Source organism: Ambystoma mexicanum, chromosome 2p, assembly GCF_040938575.1.
Source record: "Ambystoma mexicanum isolate Mex_15411 chromosome 2p, UKY_AmexF1_1, whole genome shotgun sequence".
NCBI lineage: Eukaryota > Metazoa > Chordata > Amphibia > Caudata > Ambystomatidae > Ambystoma > Ambystoma mexicanum.
Genome location: NC_090923.1, coordinates 487,636,937 through 487,654,163, shown reverse-complemented (window position 1 = coordinate 487,654,163; position 17,227 = coordinate 487,636,937). Strand labels below are relative to the sequence as shown.

General features: G+C 48.1%; 1 protein-coding gene across 1 annotated transcript in view; it reads right to left on the bottom strand.

Moving 5' to 3' along the window:
• Positions 1-17,227, bottom strand: part of IARS1 (isoleucyl-tRNA synthetase 1) — a 2,025,584-nt gene that overhangs the window by 26,377 nt on the left and 1,981,980 nt on the right. Inside the window, exon 33 of the mRNA XM_069643896.1 lies at positions 1,438-1,590. Within this exon, the coding sequence (XP_069499997.1) occupies positions 1,438-1,590 (153 nt within the window). The remainder of the gene's footprint in view (positions 1-1,437; positions 1,591-17,227) is intronic.

Genomic DNA, 17,227 nt, shown 5'->3' with positions numbered 1-17,227 from the left:
TGATTCCCTGCATTGGACCCACGCGCTATGCCTCCCGTGTTTAGGTGCGGACCATCGGTGGGAAGACTACGTATCGTGTGACTCGCATACTCCACGCTTTCTGAAGAACTGTTTAGCAAGGACGAAGATCTTCGCCGCAGCCCCTCCAGACTATCTTAAGCACTTAATACGACACAAGAGCATGTCAGACAAGGTAAGTGCTATATTTACTAAAGCACTTCCTAGGAATCCTCCCAGCAGGAGGGTTGCAAAGGATACTAGCACCAGTAAAAGTCTTCAGGCTTGTAGAGCTACCGGGCTGGGGGCTTTCGGGCCCTCTCAAGGCAGCGTCTCAGGGGAGAAAAATTTCTCACACTGACCTGACCGACCTTTCGAAGAAGGCGCCAGAAAAGAGCATTGAAACGGGTGTGGTGGTCGACTGGGTTTGAGTTTTTTGGCATCGACTTTGTGCCTGGGCTTTTTGGCGCACAGGACATTTTCTAGAGTTCCTGCTGGCTTTTTGTGGGTTCTAAACCCTTTTTTGCCTTCAACTCCGAAGAGGAGGTCCAGGGGGTTTGGCTTCTTGAAATCCTTGAGCATTTTAAGTCAAAAATATTCCCTTTCCTCAAGCAAGGCCGATTTGGATGGAAACCTTACCTGGCTTTCCTGCGAGGACTCTGACAAACAAAGTCTTCTCCTCTTCTCCTTCCTCAAAGACAAAGATGAGTGATGAGAATCACTTCGGGAGTGCATCTCATTCTAGGTTTCCTCAATCTCCACTAAGTTCTTTAGGGAGATCGATCGGTCAATTTGGTCTCCTTTGCCTCTAAAGGTCTTTTTTCTTTGAGGGGTGGTGCTCAGAGATTACAAAGCTAATCGACTAAGTGTCCATTTTGACCTTTTCTCTCAGCACCTTCGGTTTCACTGACTGACGCGAGTCCTATCGACCATCCCCTTACTGGATCCAAGACACCAAAACAGACCTTTCTAGTGGTGATCTTTTAAATGGTAGATTCTGTAGAAATGAGGATACAACAGAAACTCAGACATTGGGTCACTGCATGTCTGTATTTTGTGACTACTAGGTCGTCCTGTTTTAAGGGCAAAGGTGATGACAATTCTGAAGCATCTATGAATTTGTTTTGGTGTAGGTTAATGTGGGAGACTAATGTTTAATTCATTTTAGCTTTGAATAATTTCTTTATTATTTTAGATCAATTGAACTCTAATGTATGAATTTATGTTTATTTTGTATTGATTTAAACTAGATTGTAATTTTCTATGTTATGTAAGGTATCCTGTAAACCATAAATGCAACAACAAAATAAAAAACAGACCGTATTAGGGTCTGTTTGACATTTTTGCATTACAATCTTTATAACTAGTAAATATGACCTACAGCACAGATTATTTTCACTGATAACATAACAGAACATAATGGGAACATGTTATACTTACCATGTCTTTGACCTTCATCTTGATAGAGTTTTATTCTCCTGCTCCGAAGACCGAAGACCTTTGCACTTTCAGAAATAAGGCCTTTATATGTAAGCTCATTTTGACTAACTGGGTTTTCCACCAGAAGAGTTCCAACTGTGCCCTTTAGGCATTCTAAAAGAAATAACACGTGTTATTTTTAAATTATAAAACAAAGACAATCAAAATAACAACCTCAAGTGTATGATGGTCACCCTATGAAGACAGTTACGTTGTAGAGCAAAAGAGCAATATTCTAAACACCATTTATAAGAGGTGGATTGGGGAGTATGTAGACCTCTTGCTGGCCTACCAACTAGAGGTTGTATCGGAACTTTGACAGAACACCCTCTTCTCAAATCAGTCTGAGCAGATAACATTTTAATTGGTTAGAGGGGCAATTGGTTGTGTCTGGCCACACCCGGAATCTCCCCTTTGGGGAAGCATTCTGGGCAAGCAGCTGCCCAGGTGTTAAAATCTCCATCTAGAACTACCACTCAGCCCTGCATGCCCAGTATTATATCAAGCGCTTGCATGTAGAAAGTTTACTGCCCCTGGTCTGGCACATATACTGCAGCAAGCAACATCCGTGTTTATTTTTATTCATTAAGCATTTATTTCAGCGCACAACACCCTGAGGGATTTGGGCACTAGTTACAGAAGTGTATAGTACATTTAGAAAAGTGAAGAGCACGCATAAGAGTTACAGACATAATTGATGTGTACACCAACTGACATGCATCACCTCTTCATCACACGTACAGACTGGGAAAGCCTTGCCTCATCGTACAGGGGCAACATCAGGCGTGCAGACAAGCATATGGGACAAAGTAGGTGTGTTGTGATATACCTAAAGGTATTCTCCTACCTACTGCCCTGGGATCTTCCATTGAGGTGGCCAGGGAAGGGTCATCACTTTTGGATCCTGTCCGTGGGGGTGGACAAGCGAGGGAGGATCACCTGAGCGAAGGGTCACGGGGGATTGGAAAGAACACCTAAAAGGCGAAAAATGGTATTCCTCCTTGACCAATTGTACATCGGCACACTCTCCATCAGCCTTCGTGGGGTATTTTCAGTCTCACACCATCTCCCCCTCCCAATATCCAACATGTACTGGGACGAGGAAGAGGCACCCGAGAGCTATTAAAATAACCCATAAGAACAACATTATGAAGGGAGAGGCTTTTACATTCCATAACGAGGCTGTCCTGTTAATAGTCAGGCAAGATCAGGCCCCTGACATCAACCATACACACCTGACTCCACCTGACTCCCAGTTAGGGTATAAAAGGTGTGGTTCTGTCAAGAGAAATGAGCGAGCTGGGGTTGCTGGATGGACTGTGGAAAACAGGAGGCTGACCCAGTGTGTAGAAGGGGCTGCAGCGTGGCGAGTGAACCGTGTCTCAAAGCAGCTGGATTGGGGAAAGCTGTGAGCTGTTGGCCGTATCCAAGCCAGTGCTCATTCCCCTGGGACATGTGCAGGTTCCAGGGGTTAGTGAGGGGCAGGTGGTGAGACCCGGACCTCGACACATCCTGAGAAAACTACCTGCCAGCGCCCTGCTACTTGGTCAGTTTAAAAAGAGAGCAAGAGAATCTCAGAAGTGTGCGGGTGTCTGGAGCAGTAGCAGTGGACTGTGCAAGCGGCATGATAATTCATTGCTCTCAACTCACACGCTTTTGGCGGGTGTCGCCCACCTTGTAAAGAGCTGACTCATCCGCCAAGCCTCCTGCACGCCCATTCATTTCAATGGGCTCTCACCCGACAAAACAAAATCAGGTCTTTTCACCCACTTTTGCGACACAAATGGTTGAGTGCTGTGGATAATTGAAAAGCAAGAGAAAGTATGAGAAATAAAATGCGCCAGCAGCACGAAAGCAGAACTGTGGAATGGAAAAAAAAAGGAACGAGGCAAGCAACCCGACAGAGAAGGAAAGCTGAAAAAGTTGCGGGCAATACAAGGCAAACAAAGAAGAACTGTGCAAGTGTGCACAGCAAATTGAAAGAAGTGTGCAAGAGGCACGCAAAGTAATATAAGTGTGCAAGAGGCACAGACAGACAAAAAGTGGAAGAAAAACAAGGACAGAGTGAAAGACACAGGAAGGCAAAAGTGACAGAAGAAAAGTACAGAGTGTAAGGAGAGGGGCCAGAAATCAGAGTGGTTGTGCATGGGAGGAGCCAAAGTCCTGCGTTCTCGAAAGTTTCTGATATTGCCATGTGACAGAACTATGCTGTGAGAGGTACATCATGACAAGGTGAGCTTTTGTTTGAGACCAGAAAGGGCAAAGCTTGGGGAAGGGATCCCTAAGAAGCCTAAAGGAAACAGTGAAAGTAACGGTGTATCTTCATTTGAGACAAGAGAGGCCTAGCCTTGGGGAAGTGAACTCAGAGGGCTAAAAGGAACTGTGCCTTTTCTTTAAGAACTGGAGGGGTCAGAGCTTGGGGAAGGGAACCCCAGAGACATTGTGAACTATCTTGCTGCAAGAGCCCTACCTAGAAGATCCTGAGGGCACCCCTTTTGTATTGCACTATTTTTAAAAACCAGCCTTGATTTGTATTTCTTTTTGATACACCATTTTTCTTTAAGACGACCCAACATCACATTTGTTTGAAGAATGAGGGCAAGCATAGGTTTTGACATAGACATGCTTTGGTTTTGGACATCAATGGCCCTTAAAAGCATCAGATGAGGGAACAACCCCATTAGTGTTAGGGCCCGTTAAGCATTACACCAACCCTACAAAGTTATATAAATAATAAGTTACTCACGGTAGTGACTAACGTTAGTCCCTTTCCTCCATACTGCATGGGCGTCCCTTCCTAGGTACGGGAACCTTTTTCACCAGAAAAAAAACCCTTCAAATTTAGAGGCACGCGGGGGCCTTACTCCGCCCAACTGCGCCACACCTCAGTACTCATTGACACGCTGTTAGGCAGAACCCTGTGCAGTGCCCTTAGGGACCACTACACACGATTAAGACTACAGGTGGTGATACAAGTTTTACCTTTGGTACAAGCCTGTACTACTATGTCATAGTGGTAGCATTGGCGGAGCAGCCAGGCCTATTCTCAAGAGTATATGAGCAGTAGCAGAGATTACACAAAGGGACCACAATTACTCTGACTCAAGCAAACACTGACTCAAGGTTTCAGGTAGTACATTTATTTTTAAACCATCAGTTATAAACACAACACTTCTATTAAACTTTAAATAAAACCACACATTAAATACACTACAACTAACCAATTCACTTTGTACAGTATGTCTCAAGGCAAGTACCCTGTGTTTGAAATAACCGGTGTTATGAACAAAACACGATACGGCAAATACGGTTGCGATCACTTTTTGACAGTTCGGTCTACTAAATAAACACGTATCCGTGACATGAAATGCTACCGGGGCAAAAACACACTTAGCACCTGAGATACCCAGAGGGAGTTGGAGGCAAAAATCACAGGCCATATTTGGGTTAGGCAGACAGAATCAAGAAACGCTCAGAGACAGGAGTTAAAAAGTCAAAGGGCCGGAGCCAGGGTCGAAAGACACCGGGGCCAGTTGCCGAAGATCACACGGTCTAACAGTTCACGATTCAACAGAGCCAAGAGTACTTTGATATTGTCAATGTTCGGAAGCAAAAGTTATGAGAAGGAGGGAAGACAAGGGCAAGCCTTGAAGATGAAGAAAACGTATTCACCCAGTTTCCTCAAGCAGAACACAGTACCTTATTCCAATGGTGCAGCTGGTGCCCTGGCAGTTGTTCCTGTTGGTTTCCCGCAGACCCACGATTCCTGGAGCTTCGTCGAGAAGGAGGACGTCTCAAGGCGATCTGCACCACACAGGGATGATGCCGGCAGCAGCAACACGGAATAAAAGGTGCGCTCCTTAAAAACAGGAGAGGCTCTTCAGGTGGCTATCCGGACCACTACAGCAGTGTGCAGCGATTTCGACCACGGAAGAGGATCCCTCTGGCTGTGAAAGATGAGCTGGTTATCCCCACCAAGGTCAAGGGAAGAAGACTCCGGACTGGATCTTCTCTGAGTCGTTGAAGGGCAGATAGCTTAGGACTGCAGCAGGGCTTTACCGGGACGGGGTAGTTGCAGCAGCCGTCGTTCTCTCCGCTTCTCTTCGGTTCCTTGTAGTTCCAGTGGCGACTGTCTGACTTCAAGCCCAAGAGACCTGCCTTTTATGCGAAAAACCCTAATTCACGCAGCCTGGCTGTCAATCACCCAGCCCGGACAACTACCCTGGCCAATCATGACAAAGTGCGACTTGGGTTCCCAAGGATACCCTGTGCAGGGGGTGACTTCTGGACTTCTGGAGTTTATTTATTTCCACTTGGTAAGAGTGAGAGCCTTTCCCCCACTCTTTCCTGTGTTTTTCTATGTGTTTCTATCTGTACCTGCTGCAGATACTCACCACTTTTCTGCAACGACTCGAGAAGATCTTCACCTGCAAGAGTCTTCTTCCCTTGAGCTGGTGGGGTAAATCGCCTTCCAGGACCTTCCTTGGTCGAATCACCAGTGCCAAGCACTAGGAGACCGGATAGACAGGCACCCATCCACCACGACCGCGATTTAAAGGAGCGTACATTTTATTCCGTTTTGGCAGCACCGCGGCTGGTTTCATCCCTGGGCAGCGCAGTAACTCGAACCTTCCTCCACGACGAGAGCCTCTCTTCCTCTGCTGGATCTCCCAAACTGCAGGAGCCTCTTCCACTTTTAAGATGCATTGTTCCGCCAGGCCTCCCATTTCGTTGGGTATTGCTAAAGGCGTTTTAAATCCTTTACTTACCTTCTGGGCTGGCCGCCTTTTCTTCTAACATTATCTTTCTGCGTCCTGCAACCGCCTTTTCAATCGTTTAACAAACACTTGATTGCAGCTACTAGAACATTTTGAACCTAGGCACTTTGCCTTTTACCACTGATCTGGCACAAGCCTCTTGACTCTGGCTAAGTCTGTTACAACTGCCTCCTCTAGATTGTTTCTCAACAAGAAATGTGTTGGTGCACCTAAAACTCTTATAACCACCTTTCCTTCCCCTTTATATATTGCTGAAGTGCCATTTTGCTCGGTTTTGCCCGGAATTGCCCTTAAAAAACTAGCCTTGACGCATAAATGCTTGGACAACAATGCCCCACCCTACCTCTCCTCTCGCCTTACACTCCACACCTCCTCTCGACCCACTAGATGAGCTCAAACTCACAGCCTAATCCTGCTTAGATTTAAACTCCAAAAAGCAGGTGGTGTGAGCTTCCCTGTCCTAGCTTCAAAACTTTGGAACTCACTGCCTACCTCCATCAGAACCGGGCCGTCGTTCCTAACTTTCAAGAATAGTACCAATTCTTGGCTGTTCACGCAGAATCGATGAAGCTCCTTTCAATTAAGAGTTTCTACCGACTGGTAATATTTCTTAGTTGTGTATATACGCTCTTATGTACTTATAATCTGTAAATTGCAATTTGCTGTACTGTATGTATTTAATTTGTTTATATTGTATATATCGTAACCTGTATCTAAGAATATGCGCCCGGATGCCCAGGGGCCTGGCTGTGCTTTAGAAATGAACTAAACTTCAAACTTTTCACCAAAGTATTGTTGATTCTAAAGTGCTGCCTTGCTTAACGTGTTCACAATCCAATTGGGAAGTGTTGCTCGTGTGTTTAAGAGGCTACACCTGTATAACTTGTTCTTTCACTGTCTCTGAAGAATTTGTTAGGGTGCCATTTTTGCTTAGTTTAACACTGTGCCGTTTTACTCAGTTTTCACACTTGCTCAAACTTGTCTACAATTTAAATAGGGAGTTGTGTATACTTTTCCTGACTGTTTTAACTTACTTTAGTACTAGTGATTTGTGTGTGAATATCAGAGTGTGTAATATAAATATATATTATTTTTGATACAAATGTTTGGTCAGTGTTTCCTTGTCCCATAGTATTGTAGTCATATTGTGTAAACCCTGAATACTGCTAATCTCCCTCTTGAGATAAGTCTGACTGCTAAGCCACAGCTACCAACTAAATCTTTGTGGTACAGACAGATACCAAAGGGGATTTATTGCATATACCTGTAGTTTTAATCTTCTGTAGTTCGAGCTGTAGTGCTCCCTAAGGGAACTGCATAGGATTCTGCCCAACGGGGACAGTAGTCATCCCCAAAAATTGAGTTCACAAGGGAAGTCTAAAAGACATCCCTCTGTCACTGCACTAAAGGTGCTGTGTGACACACAAGTAAGAAGATGATGCCCAGGGAGTTGGTGACACTCCAAAGCCTATGAGCACAAAAGGTACAACACACAAAAAATACACTGTAAGAGTGGGAAACAGGCTCACTCTTGCCAGGTGGAAAATATAAACCCCAGAAATCCAGCAAAGCTGCTGAGGGACTCACTAGGTAAGGGAAATTAGCCATAAATGAGAATTCTCCCTAACATCTGAGAAAAATGGGAGGAAAGAGAAGAGGCCCCAATACCACACTCCTGGACAGCCTTCAGGTAAAAAAAATAAAAAAAAATAAACATATGACAGCTGCCCGATCCCTGGTACAAGACCACCTTGGTAAAGCCCAAAATCAACAAAAGGTGTTTTATGACGAAAAGGGTTCTCTTAGATCATGTACCATTGGGAAAAAGGTCCTAGTGCTTCTGCCTACCTCAGACAACCAACTTATTTAAATGACATGGGCCATATGAGGCATTGGAAAAGAAAGGGCCATGCAATAATAAAAATCGCTCTACCGGACCCTCACCAGAGGACAAAGGTCTATGTAAACTTGTTGAAGCAGTGGAAGGAGAATATCTGAGTCTAATGCCTCCGTGTTATCTTGTTTAATACCTGAAGAGATGAATAACAACACTCCAATTCCCTCTGATATTACTAACACACAACAAGATCTCTCTTAGGGAGAATTCTCTTCTAAGGCTAATTCCCCTTACCTATAGAGTCCTCCAGCAGCTTTGCTAGATTTGAAGCGTTTATTTTTTTTCTCCTGCTAAGAGTGAGACTCTCTTTCCCACTCTTAGACATGTTGCTGATGTGTGTTTTAGACTAATTTGTGTGCTTATGGTCTATGGGGTATGGGGTTTTTCTCACCCTCATAGGCATCATCTTTTTACATGTGTGTTACACAGCACCCTCCGTGCGGTAACACAGCGGTGTCATAGTGACCCCCAAACATAGACTCCATACCCTGGGACTGACTACTGTCTCCCAGGGCATGTAAAGTCCCCATTGACTTTACTAGTCAATAATTATGAACAAAACCAGTACAAGCCATCTTACTATGGAAGTACTGGAAAGGGTTTTCCCCTGATGTTCATGTTCGAGGGGGTACCGTCCAGTCCCTCTCTCAAAAGTTTCTGGCTGGTGGCAGTGGTTAATACTGTAAATATTCAACCGCAAATATTTTCCTATGGGATTTTCCCATGGGATTTTCCCATTGTTCGAGGCTACCACTTTTACTGACAGCCTCTAACATACCGCCAGTTTATTTTAATATTAACTTTACTCCGGTAGGTTTTTATTGCCAGATCTTTGATAATATTTCTTTCTCGTGTCTTTCTCTGAAATCCTAACCCAGGTCAGGGATCCTTTGTTCCTCCTTTTGGCTGGCTTCTGCACAGAAGCCCTCTTTTCGGGGCCACAGAGTCTGGGTGGGAGGGGGAATAGGCACCCTGGACAGGGTTACCTAGGCAACCCAAGTCGCACTCTGCCCTGATAGGCTGGGGGGTTATCCCGCCAGGATAGCCACCCCAATGTGGGAGTGACAGGTAGGCTGTATGAATGGGGTTTTTTCTACATAAAAGTAGGGCTCTGAGGACGTAGGGCTCTGAGGACTGGAGGACAAGACCTCGCCACTGGAACTAAGAAACCCAAAGAGGAGAGAAGCTGAAGACATCTGCAGCGACTGAACCACCGGTGAAGCCCTGCTGCAGATCCTTACCACTTTTCTCCAACAACTCGAGAAGATCTTCACCTCCAATAGTCTTCTTCCCTTGAGCTGGTGGGGCCAACCAGTTCGTCAATCGCCTTCCAGTACCTGCCTTGGTCGAATCGCCAGTGCCAAGCACTAGGAGACCGGATAGCCAGGCACCCGTCCACCACGACCGCGATTTAAAGGAGCGTACCTTTTATTTGTCTTGGCATCACCGCGGGCTGGTTTCATCCCTGGGCAGTGCAGTAACTCGAACCTTCCTCTCTTCCTCTGCTGGATCTCCTGAACTGCCAGGAACAACCGCCACCGCAAGAGCCTCTTCCACTTTTAATGTACATTGTTCCGCCAGGCCTCCCATTTCGTTGGGTACTGCTAAAGGTGTTTTAAATCCTTTACTTACCTCTGGGTTGGCTGCCCCTTTCGTCTAATGTTATCTTTTTACATCTGCAACCACCTTTTCAACTCATTAAACAAAGACTTGACTGCAGCTACTAGAACAGTTTGATCTTGGGCACTTGCCTTGTACCACTGACTCTGGCACAGGCCTCTCGACTCTGGCTAAATATGTTACAACTGCCTTCCCTAGATTGCTTCTCACTAAGAAATGTGTTGGTGCACCTAAACTCTTATAACCATCCTTCCTTCCCCTTTCTATATTGCTGAAGTGCCATTTTGCTTGGTTTTCATCAAAGTATTTCTTATACTAAAGTATTGCCTTGCCTAACTTGTTCACAATCTAATTGGGAAGTGTTGCTGGTGTGGTTAGGAGTCTAATCCTGTATGACTTGTCCTTTCCCTCCCTCTGAAGAAATTGTTAGACTGCCATTTCTGCTTGGTTTACACTGTGCCGTTTTGCTCAGTTTTCACTCTTGCTCAAACTTGTCTACAATTTAAATAGGGAGTCTGTATACTTTCCTTGACTGTTTTAATTTACTGTACTGATAGTGATTTGTGTGTGAACTTAAGAGTGTGTAAAATGAAGATATATATTCTTTTTGATACAAAGCTTTGGTCAGTGTTTGCTTGTTCCATAGTAATGTAGTCCTATTGTGTAAACCCTGAATACTGCTCATCTCCCTCTTGAGATAAGTCCGACGGCTCAGCCACAGCTACCAACTAAATCTTTGTGGTACAGACTGATACTAAAGGGGATTTATTGCATATACCTGTAGTCTTAATCTTCTGTAGTGCTCCCTAAGGGAACTGCGTAGGATTCTGCCTAACAATCTCCTTGAGTGGATAGATCAATTCTGAGATGTTTCTCGTGAAGAGCCTAGCAGGCTGAAAGGAATATGCAATCATATCCGCACCCCTGCAAGTAAGGTAGTGCATCTTAAACCATATCGACAACCTGAGGCCCGTAGAAAAATTGTCAACAAGGAAGTAGAGAAAATGTTCCAGGCCAACATAACTGAGCCATCTACTAGTCCCTGGTCCTCTCCCATTGTTGTGGTTGAAAAACCAGACAAAAGTTGGAGATTTTGTATCAATTTTAGGAAACTGAACAACATCAGCCTTTGACGCCTACCCAATGCCCCGTATTGACTATCTTATCGATAAATTGGGTAGTAGAGTCTATTTTTCTACCCTAGATCTGACCAAAGGTTATTGGCAATTCCCACTGTATGGACCACATAAAGAAAAGACAGCCTTTGCCACCCTGATAGGTCTAAAACAGTTTAAGGTCTTAACCTTTGGGGTTACATGGTGCCCCAGTAACTTTCCAAAGGTTGATGAATACGATTTCTCTCTTACTCAGAAAGTTTGCGCTGCATACATAGATGACATCGCAATCCAGAGTAAAACTTGGCAAGACCATCGGTATACTGTAGTAAGAGCCTTAAGAATAGCAGGATTAACGGCCAAGCCCAAGAAATGCAAATTGGCCCAATCTGCAGTAAAAGAAATGTTTTCATTTTTTTTTTTTTTTTTTTTTTTTAATCAGAAATGGCAGTTTTCAATGTCAAGCGGAAAAGGTTACAGCCGTCCTTTAATCACTTACACCCAAGAACAAAAAGGATTTAAGATCTTTCCTAGGGTTAATTGGATATCACTGACAATTCATACCTACCTTTTCCAGTAAAACTGCCAGGTTGACAAACTACTAAACACAGAACCCCAGAAACTTAAATGGGATGAAGGGGACGAAGTATGCTATCAGTCCCTCAAACAAACATTATGTCAAAGTCCTATTTTAAAGGTAGCAGACTTTTCCAAGGACTTCATATTAATAATAAGTTATTCACCGTAGTGACTAACATACTCCTAGTCCATAGTCCTCTCTCCCCCATACTGCATGGGCATCCCTCGCTAGGGACGGGAGACTGGACCTTTTTCACCGAAAAAATTATCATCTTTAAATTTAGATGCGCGTGGCCCTGGGAGCATGCGCTCCACTGACTCTGCCCACTGGCGCCACTCAGTGCCCTTTGACGCGTCGACAATATTACCATTGCCTAATTACACCAGTTTTATTAAGGGGGAGTATGGTAGGACGTATGGAGGAAAGGGGACTATGAGAACGTTAGTCACTATGGTGAGTAACTTATAATTACTCCTACGTCCCGTCCCCTTCCCTCCATACTGTAGCCCCAGGGTGGAGAGGTGACCCTCCTAAGAAAACAAGTTCCTTAAAACTGCCTGACCAAATGCTGCGTCGCAGCTGGAGCTTGCATACAAGCCGTAGTGCTTTCAGAATGTCTAATGAGTAGCCCATGTAGCTGCCTTACTGATGACCTGCCACGGAACATGCCTCTGGAAAGCCACAGCCGTGGCCTTGGCTCTGATAGCCTACTTGATGGCCGCAACCATCCATCTTGCTATGGAGGCCATGGAAGCTTGATAGCCTGGCCTTGACCCACATGTTTGGGAGAATTCTCATAAATGGCTAATTTCCCTTACCTAAGGAGTCCCTCAGCAGCTTTGCTGGATTTCTAGGGTTTATTTTTTTCACCTAGTAAGAGTGTGAGCCTTATTCCCACTCTTACATGTGTTTTGCTGTGTGTGTTTTTACCATTTATGTGATCTTGGGCTCTGGAGCCTCACCTACTCCATGTGCATCATCTGTGTGTGTCTGTTACACAGCACCTTCAATGCAGTGACACAGGGTTGTCTTTCAGACTTGCCAATGACTCCATTTTTCTGGGGCTGACTACTGTCTTCCAGAAACATGTAAAGTTGCTATTAACTTTATTATTTTTTATCACTTTATTTTTATTTTGGACGAACATACAAGGAACAGAACCATAACACAAATGCAATACCAATACAATGCTTCTAGATTGTAAAATGCAGAACATTAACAATATTCATACAGTATTCTTGATAATTCATGAAACGGAGAAAGGAACAAGTTACTTACCTGTAACTGTTGTTCTCCAGCATGGGTCTGGCATGGATTCACATGCTCATGAATATTCCCAGTCGTCAGGCTGGGAATCCTCGGTAAAGAAAAAATCAGTATCAGTTTCGTTTCTGATCTGTCTTTCGTAGTAGTAACCAATCGCTGATCTCTGCGTCATACTGACCACAGCCAATGACTGCCCTCTACCTAAGCCCCGCCTCTGGCAGCCATCTTCAGATTTGGTAGCACGTGAAGTGGCAGTATGTGATCCATGCCAGACCCATGCTGGAGAACAACAGTTACAGGTAAGTAACTTGTTCCTTCTCCGGCATGGGGTCTGGCATGGATTCACATGCTCATGAATAAAGAATACATAGCAGTACACACATGCACAACCACGGGAGGTGGCAAAGGCTCAACATTAAGCATTACATCAAACTCAACATTAAGCAATTCTTACCTCCTCACCAGGCTCACCTTAGGCGAACAGGTTGCGCAGCACTGCTTGGCCGACCCTGGACTCCTCCCTGGAATCCCGATCGACGCAGTAGAATTTCGTGAAGGTGTGCGTCGACCTCCACGTAGCAGCCCTGCAGATGTCCAGCAAGGGCACACCAGATAGGAACGCCGTGGTAGCTGCGATGGCTCTGGTGGAATGGGCTCTCGGACGGCCAGGCAGCGGTCGGTTTGCCAACCGATGACAGTACATGATACAGCCGGAGAGCCATCTGGAAATGGAAGCCTTCGAGAGAGCCTTCCCCTGATTGACAGGTCCAAAGTTCACAAAGAGTTGTGACGTCTTCCGAAAACACTTTGTGCGGTCCACGTAGAACTTCAGCGCTCTAGCCACATCCAGCGAGTGCAAAGTCCTTTCAGCCGGCGACGAAGGCGACGGGAAGAAAACAGGCAACACCAAGGGTTCGTTGAGGTGGAAGTCCGACGGCACCTTGGGCATGAAGGAGGGGTGCGTCCTGAGCACTACCCTTGTGTCGTGAAAAGTCAAGTATGGGGCCTTGCAGGAAAGGGCCTGGATCTCTCCCACCCGTCGTGCGGAGGTGATGGCCACAAGAAACGCTGTTTTCCACGACAAGAACTTCAACGGAGCCGAGTGCAGAGGCTCGAACGGAGGTCCCATGAGCTTGGTCAGCACCACGTTGAGCTCCCACGCCGGGGCCGGAGCCTTCACCGGCGGGAACGATCTGAACAGTCCCTTCATGAACTCTTTCACCAGACGATGAGACAACAAAGACGTCCGCCCCATGGTTCTGGTGTATCGGGAGATCGCAGCAAGATGAATCTTGATGGACGCGTGCGCCAGTCCAGCTTTGGCCAGCGTCAGTAGGTACGGCAGTACTTGGGGAGCCGTAATCCGTAGAGGGTTAATCTTCTGTGCGTGGCACCAGACAGAGAACCTCTTCCATTTGTGTCCGTAGCATTTAAGAGTTGAGGACGCCCTGGCCTTTGCAAGAACCTCTCTGCAGTCGGCCGGTATGTCGTATCCTCCAAACTCTAACGCTGCAGGAGCCAGGCCTGCAAGTTCAGCGACTTCGGGTCGTGATGGAGGATAGCGCCTCCTTCCCTGGAGAGAAGATCCGCGTCCACTGGCAGCTTGATTGACGGGGACGCCGACAAGTCCAGAAGGTCCGGGAACCATATCTGCCTCGGCCACGCAGGTGCGACAAGGATCATCCTGCACCGTGACCTCTTGAGCTGGTTGATGAGCCGGATCAGCAATGGCAATGGAGGGAACGCGTATAGAAACAGGCCCTTCCAGGGGAACGAGAAAGCATCGCCCATGCTCCTCGGCTGGGGAAACCTGCTGGCGAACCTCCGGCACTTGGAGTTCGTCGCCGTCGCGAACAGATCGATCTGGGGTGTGCCCCACCGTCGGAAGAGGCGGTCCACTAGATCCTGTCGTACTTCCCACTCGTGGCACGAGCGCAGCTCCCTGCTGAGTGAGTCGGCGATGGTGTTTTTTATCCCTGCCAGATGAAACAGCACCAGAAACATCCCTTGGGCGACGGCCCAATGCCACAGATCCTGCGCCTCCATGGACAGGGCTGGGGACCTGGTTCTGCCCCGTTTCCTGATGTAGAACATGGTGGTGGTGTTGTCGGTGAAGATCCTCACCACCTTGCCCTTGAGGGAGGGAAGAAAGGACCTGAGGGCCCAAAACACTGCACGGAGCTCCAGGACGTTGATATGGAGGGACTTCTCCGTCGGGAGCCAAAGGCCTCTCGCATGCAGATTTTCGGTGTGCGCTCCCCACCCTTCCAGAGAGGCACCCGTGGTCACTGCCTACTGGTGGCCGGGGGTCTGGAAGTCCATGCCCGCCGTCAGATGCGCGCGGGTGCCCCACCACCGGATCGCACGTCGGAAACTCGTTGAGTGTGATCCTCTCCTCGAAGCTGCCCGTCGTCTGGATCCAGCGCGCGTCCAGGAACTCCTGCAACGGGCGCATCCGGAGCCTGCACAGGCGGATGAGGTAAATGCAAGAAGACATCATTCCGAGGAGGGACTTGATGGACCTCACTCTGGCCGCGTCCGCAACCAGCATCCGCTGCACTTTGCCCAAGATGGCCCTCGTCCTTTCCACCGACGGAGAGGCCAGAAGCGACACTCTGTGGAGCTTCGCTCCCAGAAACAGTGCATCTTGCGCGGGCACCAGGTGGGACTTGGCGTAGTTTATGGAGAATCCCAGGTCTGTGAGAAGTTGGACGGTCCTCGCTGTGTGCTCCACGGCGAGCTCCTTCGTCTTCGCTCGGATGAGCCAGTCGTCCAGGTAGGGGTAGACGTGGATCCCCTCTCGGCGCAGCTGTGCCGCCACCGGTGCGAGGCACTTGGTGAACACCCTGGGTGCCGACCTCAGTCCGAAGGGAAGGGCTCTGAACTGGTAGTGACGCCCTTGGACCACGAACCTGAGAAACTTTCGGTGTCCCTTTAGGATGGGAATATGGAAGTAGGCATCCTCCAAATCCAACGACGACAGGAAATCGCCCTCCTCCAGCTGACCCAGAACGTGTTGGAGGGTGACCATCCGGAACTTCTGTGCCTTGATGAATTTGTTCAGTCGTCGTAGGTCCAGGATGGGACGCCATCCTCCCGTCTTCTTCTTCACGAGGAAGTATCTTGAGTAAACTCCGGAGCCCCGAAGCCTTTTTGGGACGAGCTCAATGGCGCCCTTCTTGAGCATCGCCTTTCCCTTCTTGAGCATCGCCTTTACCTCCAAGAGAAGTTGAGGGACGTGATTTTCTTTCCTGGCCACAGGGGGGACGCGCGGGCACCTCTTTAGAAACTCGAGCGCGTGACCCTGAGCTAGGGCGTCCAGCACCCAACGGTCGGTGGAGATGGACTCCCACACGCTGACGAAGCTCGCCAGCTGGCCTCCCACCGGGGTGCTTCGGTGGGGGCCCGACCCCACGGCCGGTCCAGTCCTGCTTCGACGAGGCTTTGCTGCCTTGTCCTCCTTGGCGACGACGGCGGGGTCCGCCTGACTTGCCTCGTCCCCTGTAAGCTTCCTGCGACGACGAACGGGCCGCTTGACAGTAGGTGGAAAACCCGCCGCCGGAACCTTTGGAGGCACCCTGTTTGCCTCCGCCGCTCCGAAAGGGCGGCCGCCGTTGCTGGAGAACCCCACGAGCCCGGGCCGTCTCCGTGTCTGCCTTGATGGCTTGAAGGGAATCGTCCACTGTTTTCCCAAACAGGTTGTTTCCGTCGAACGGCATGTCCAAGACTCTGGTCTGCACGTCCTGACGGAAGTCAGTAGCCTTGAGCCATCCACGCCGCCTAAGGCACATGCCGTTGCCCAACTGGCGAAATCCAGTGTCGGCGATGTCCGTCGCAATCGTAATGGCGTGGTCCGACGCCATCTCTCCTTCCTGCAAGATCTCTAGGGCTTCTGCCCTCTTGTCGTCCGCTAGGAAGTCCAGCAGGGGGGCCAGTTTGTACCACAACTCCCTGTCGTAGCGGGCTACGATAGCCAAGGCGTTGGCCGCCTTAATCGTCGCTGCAGACGAGATGACTCTGCGTCCCATCGTATCTAATTTCTTTCCCTCGCCGTCCGGCGGGGAGGTCTACGTAGAGGCTGCGCCCCCCCCCCGCTTTCTTTCTGGCCACCGCGGAGACATCCGAGTCCGGGGTCGGCTGTGCCCGAAGGCACAAGGGGGCCGCGTCCGGGACCCGGTACTTCTTCTCGTACCGATCCCTTCTAGCCGTCGTCGTGGATGGGTTCTTGAGGGCGAGGCCCTCATCCCAAATATCGTCCAGTAGAGGTACAGAGAGGACCGTCTTCCTCTTGGCCTTGCGCCGTTGATAAAGGAAACCTTCCTTCTTCTCTTCCGGGCAGAGCTGGAAAAGCTCGGATGCCCTGGCGATCATGGAGTGAAACGATCCAATCTCGTCGGGCGGGGAAGCCCGGGTGGGAGGTGACGACGGCAGATCCTCGTAAACCTCGTCGTCCGTACCCGTCGCGGCTGTGTCAGTCCCCGTATCATCCCCACGA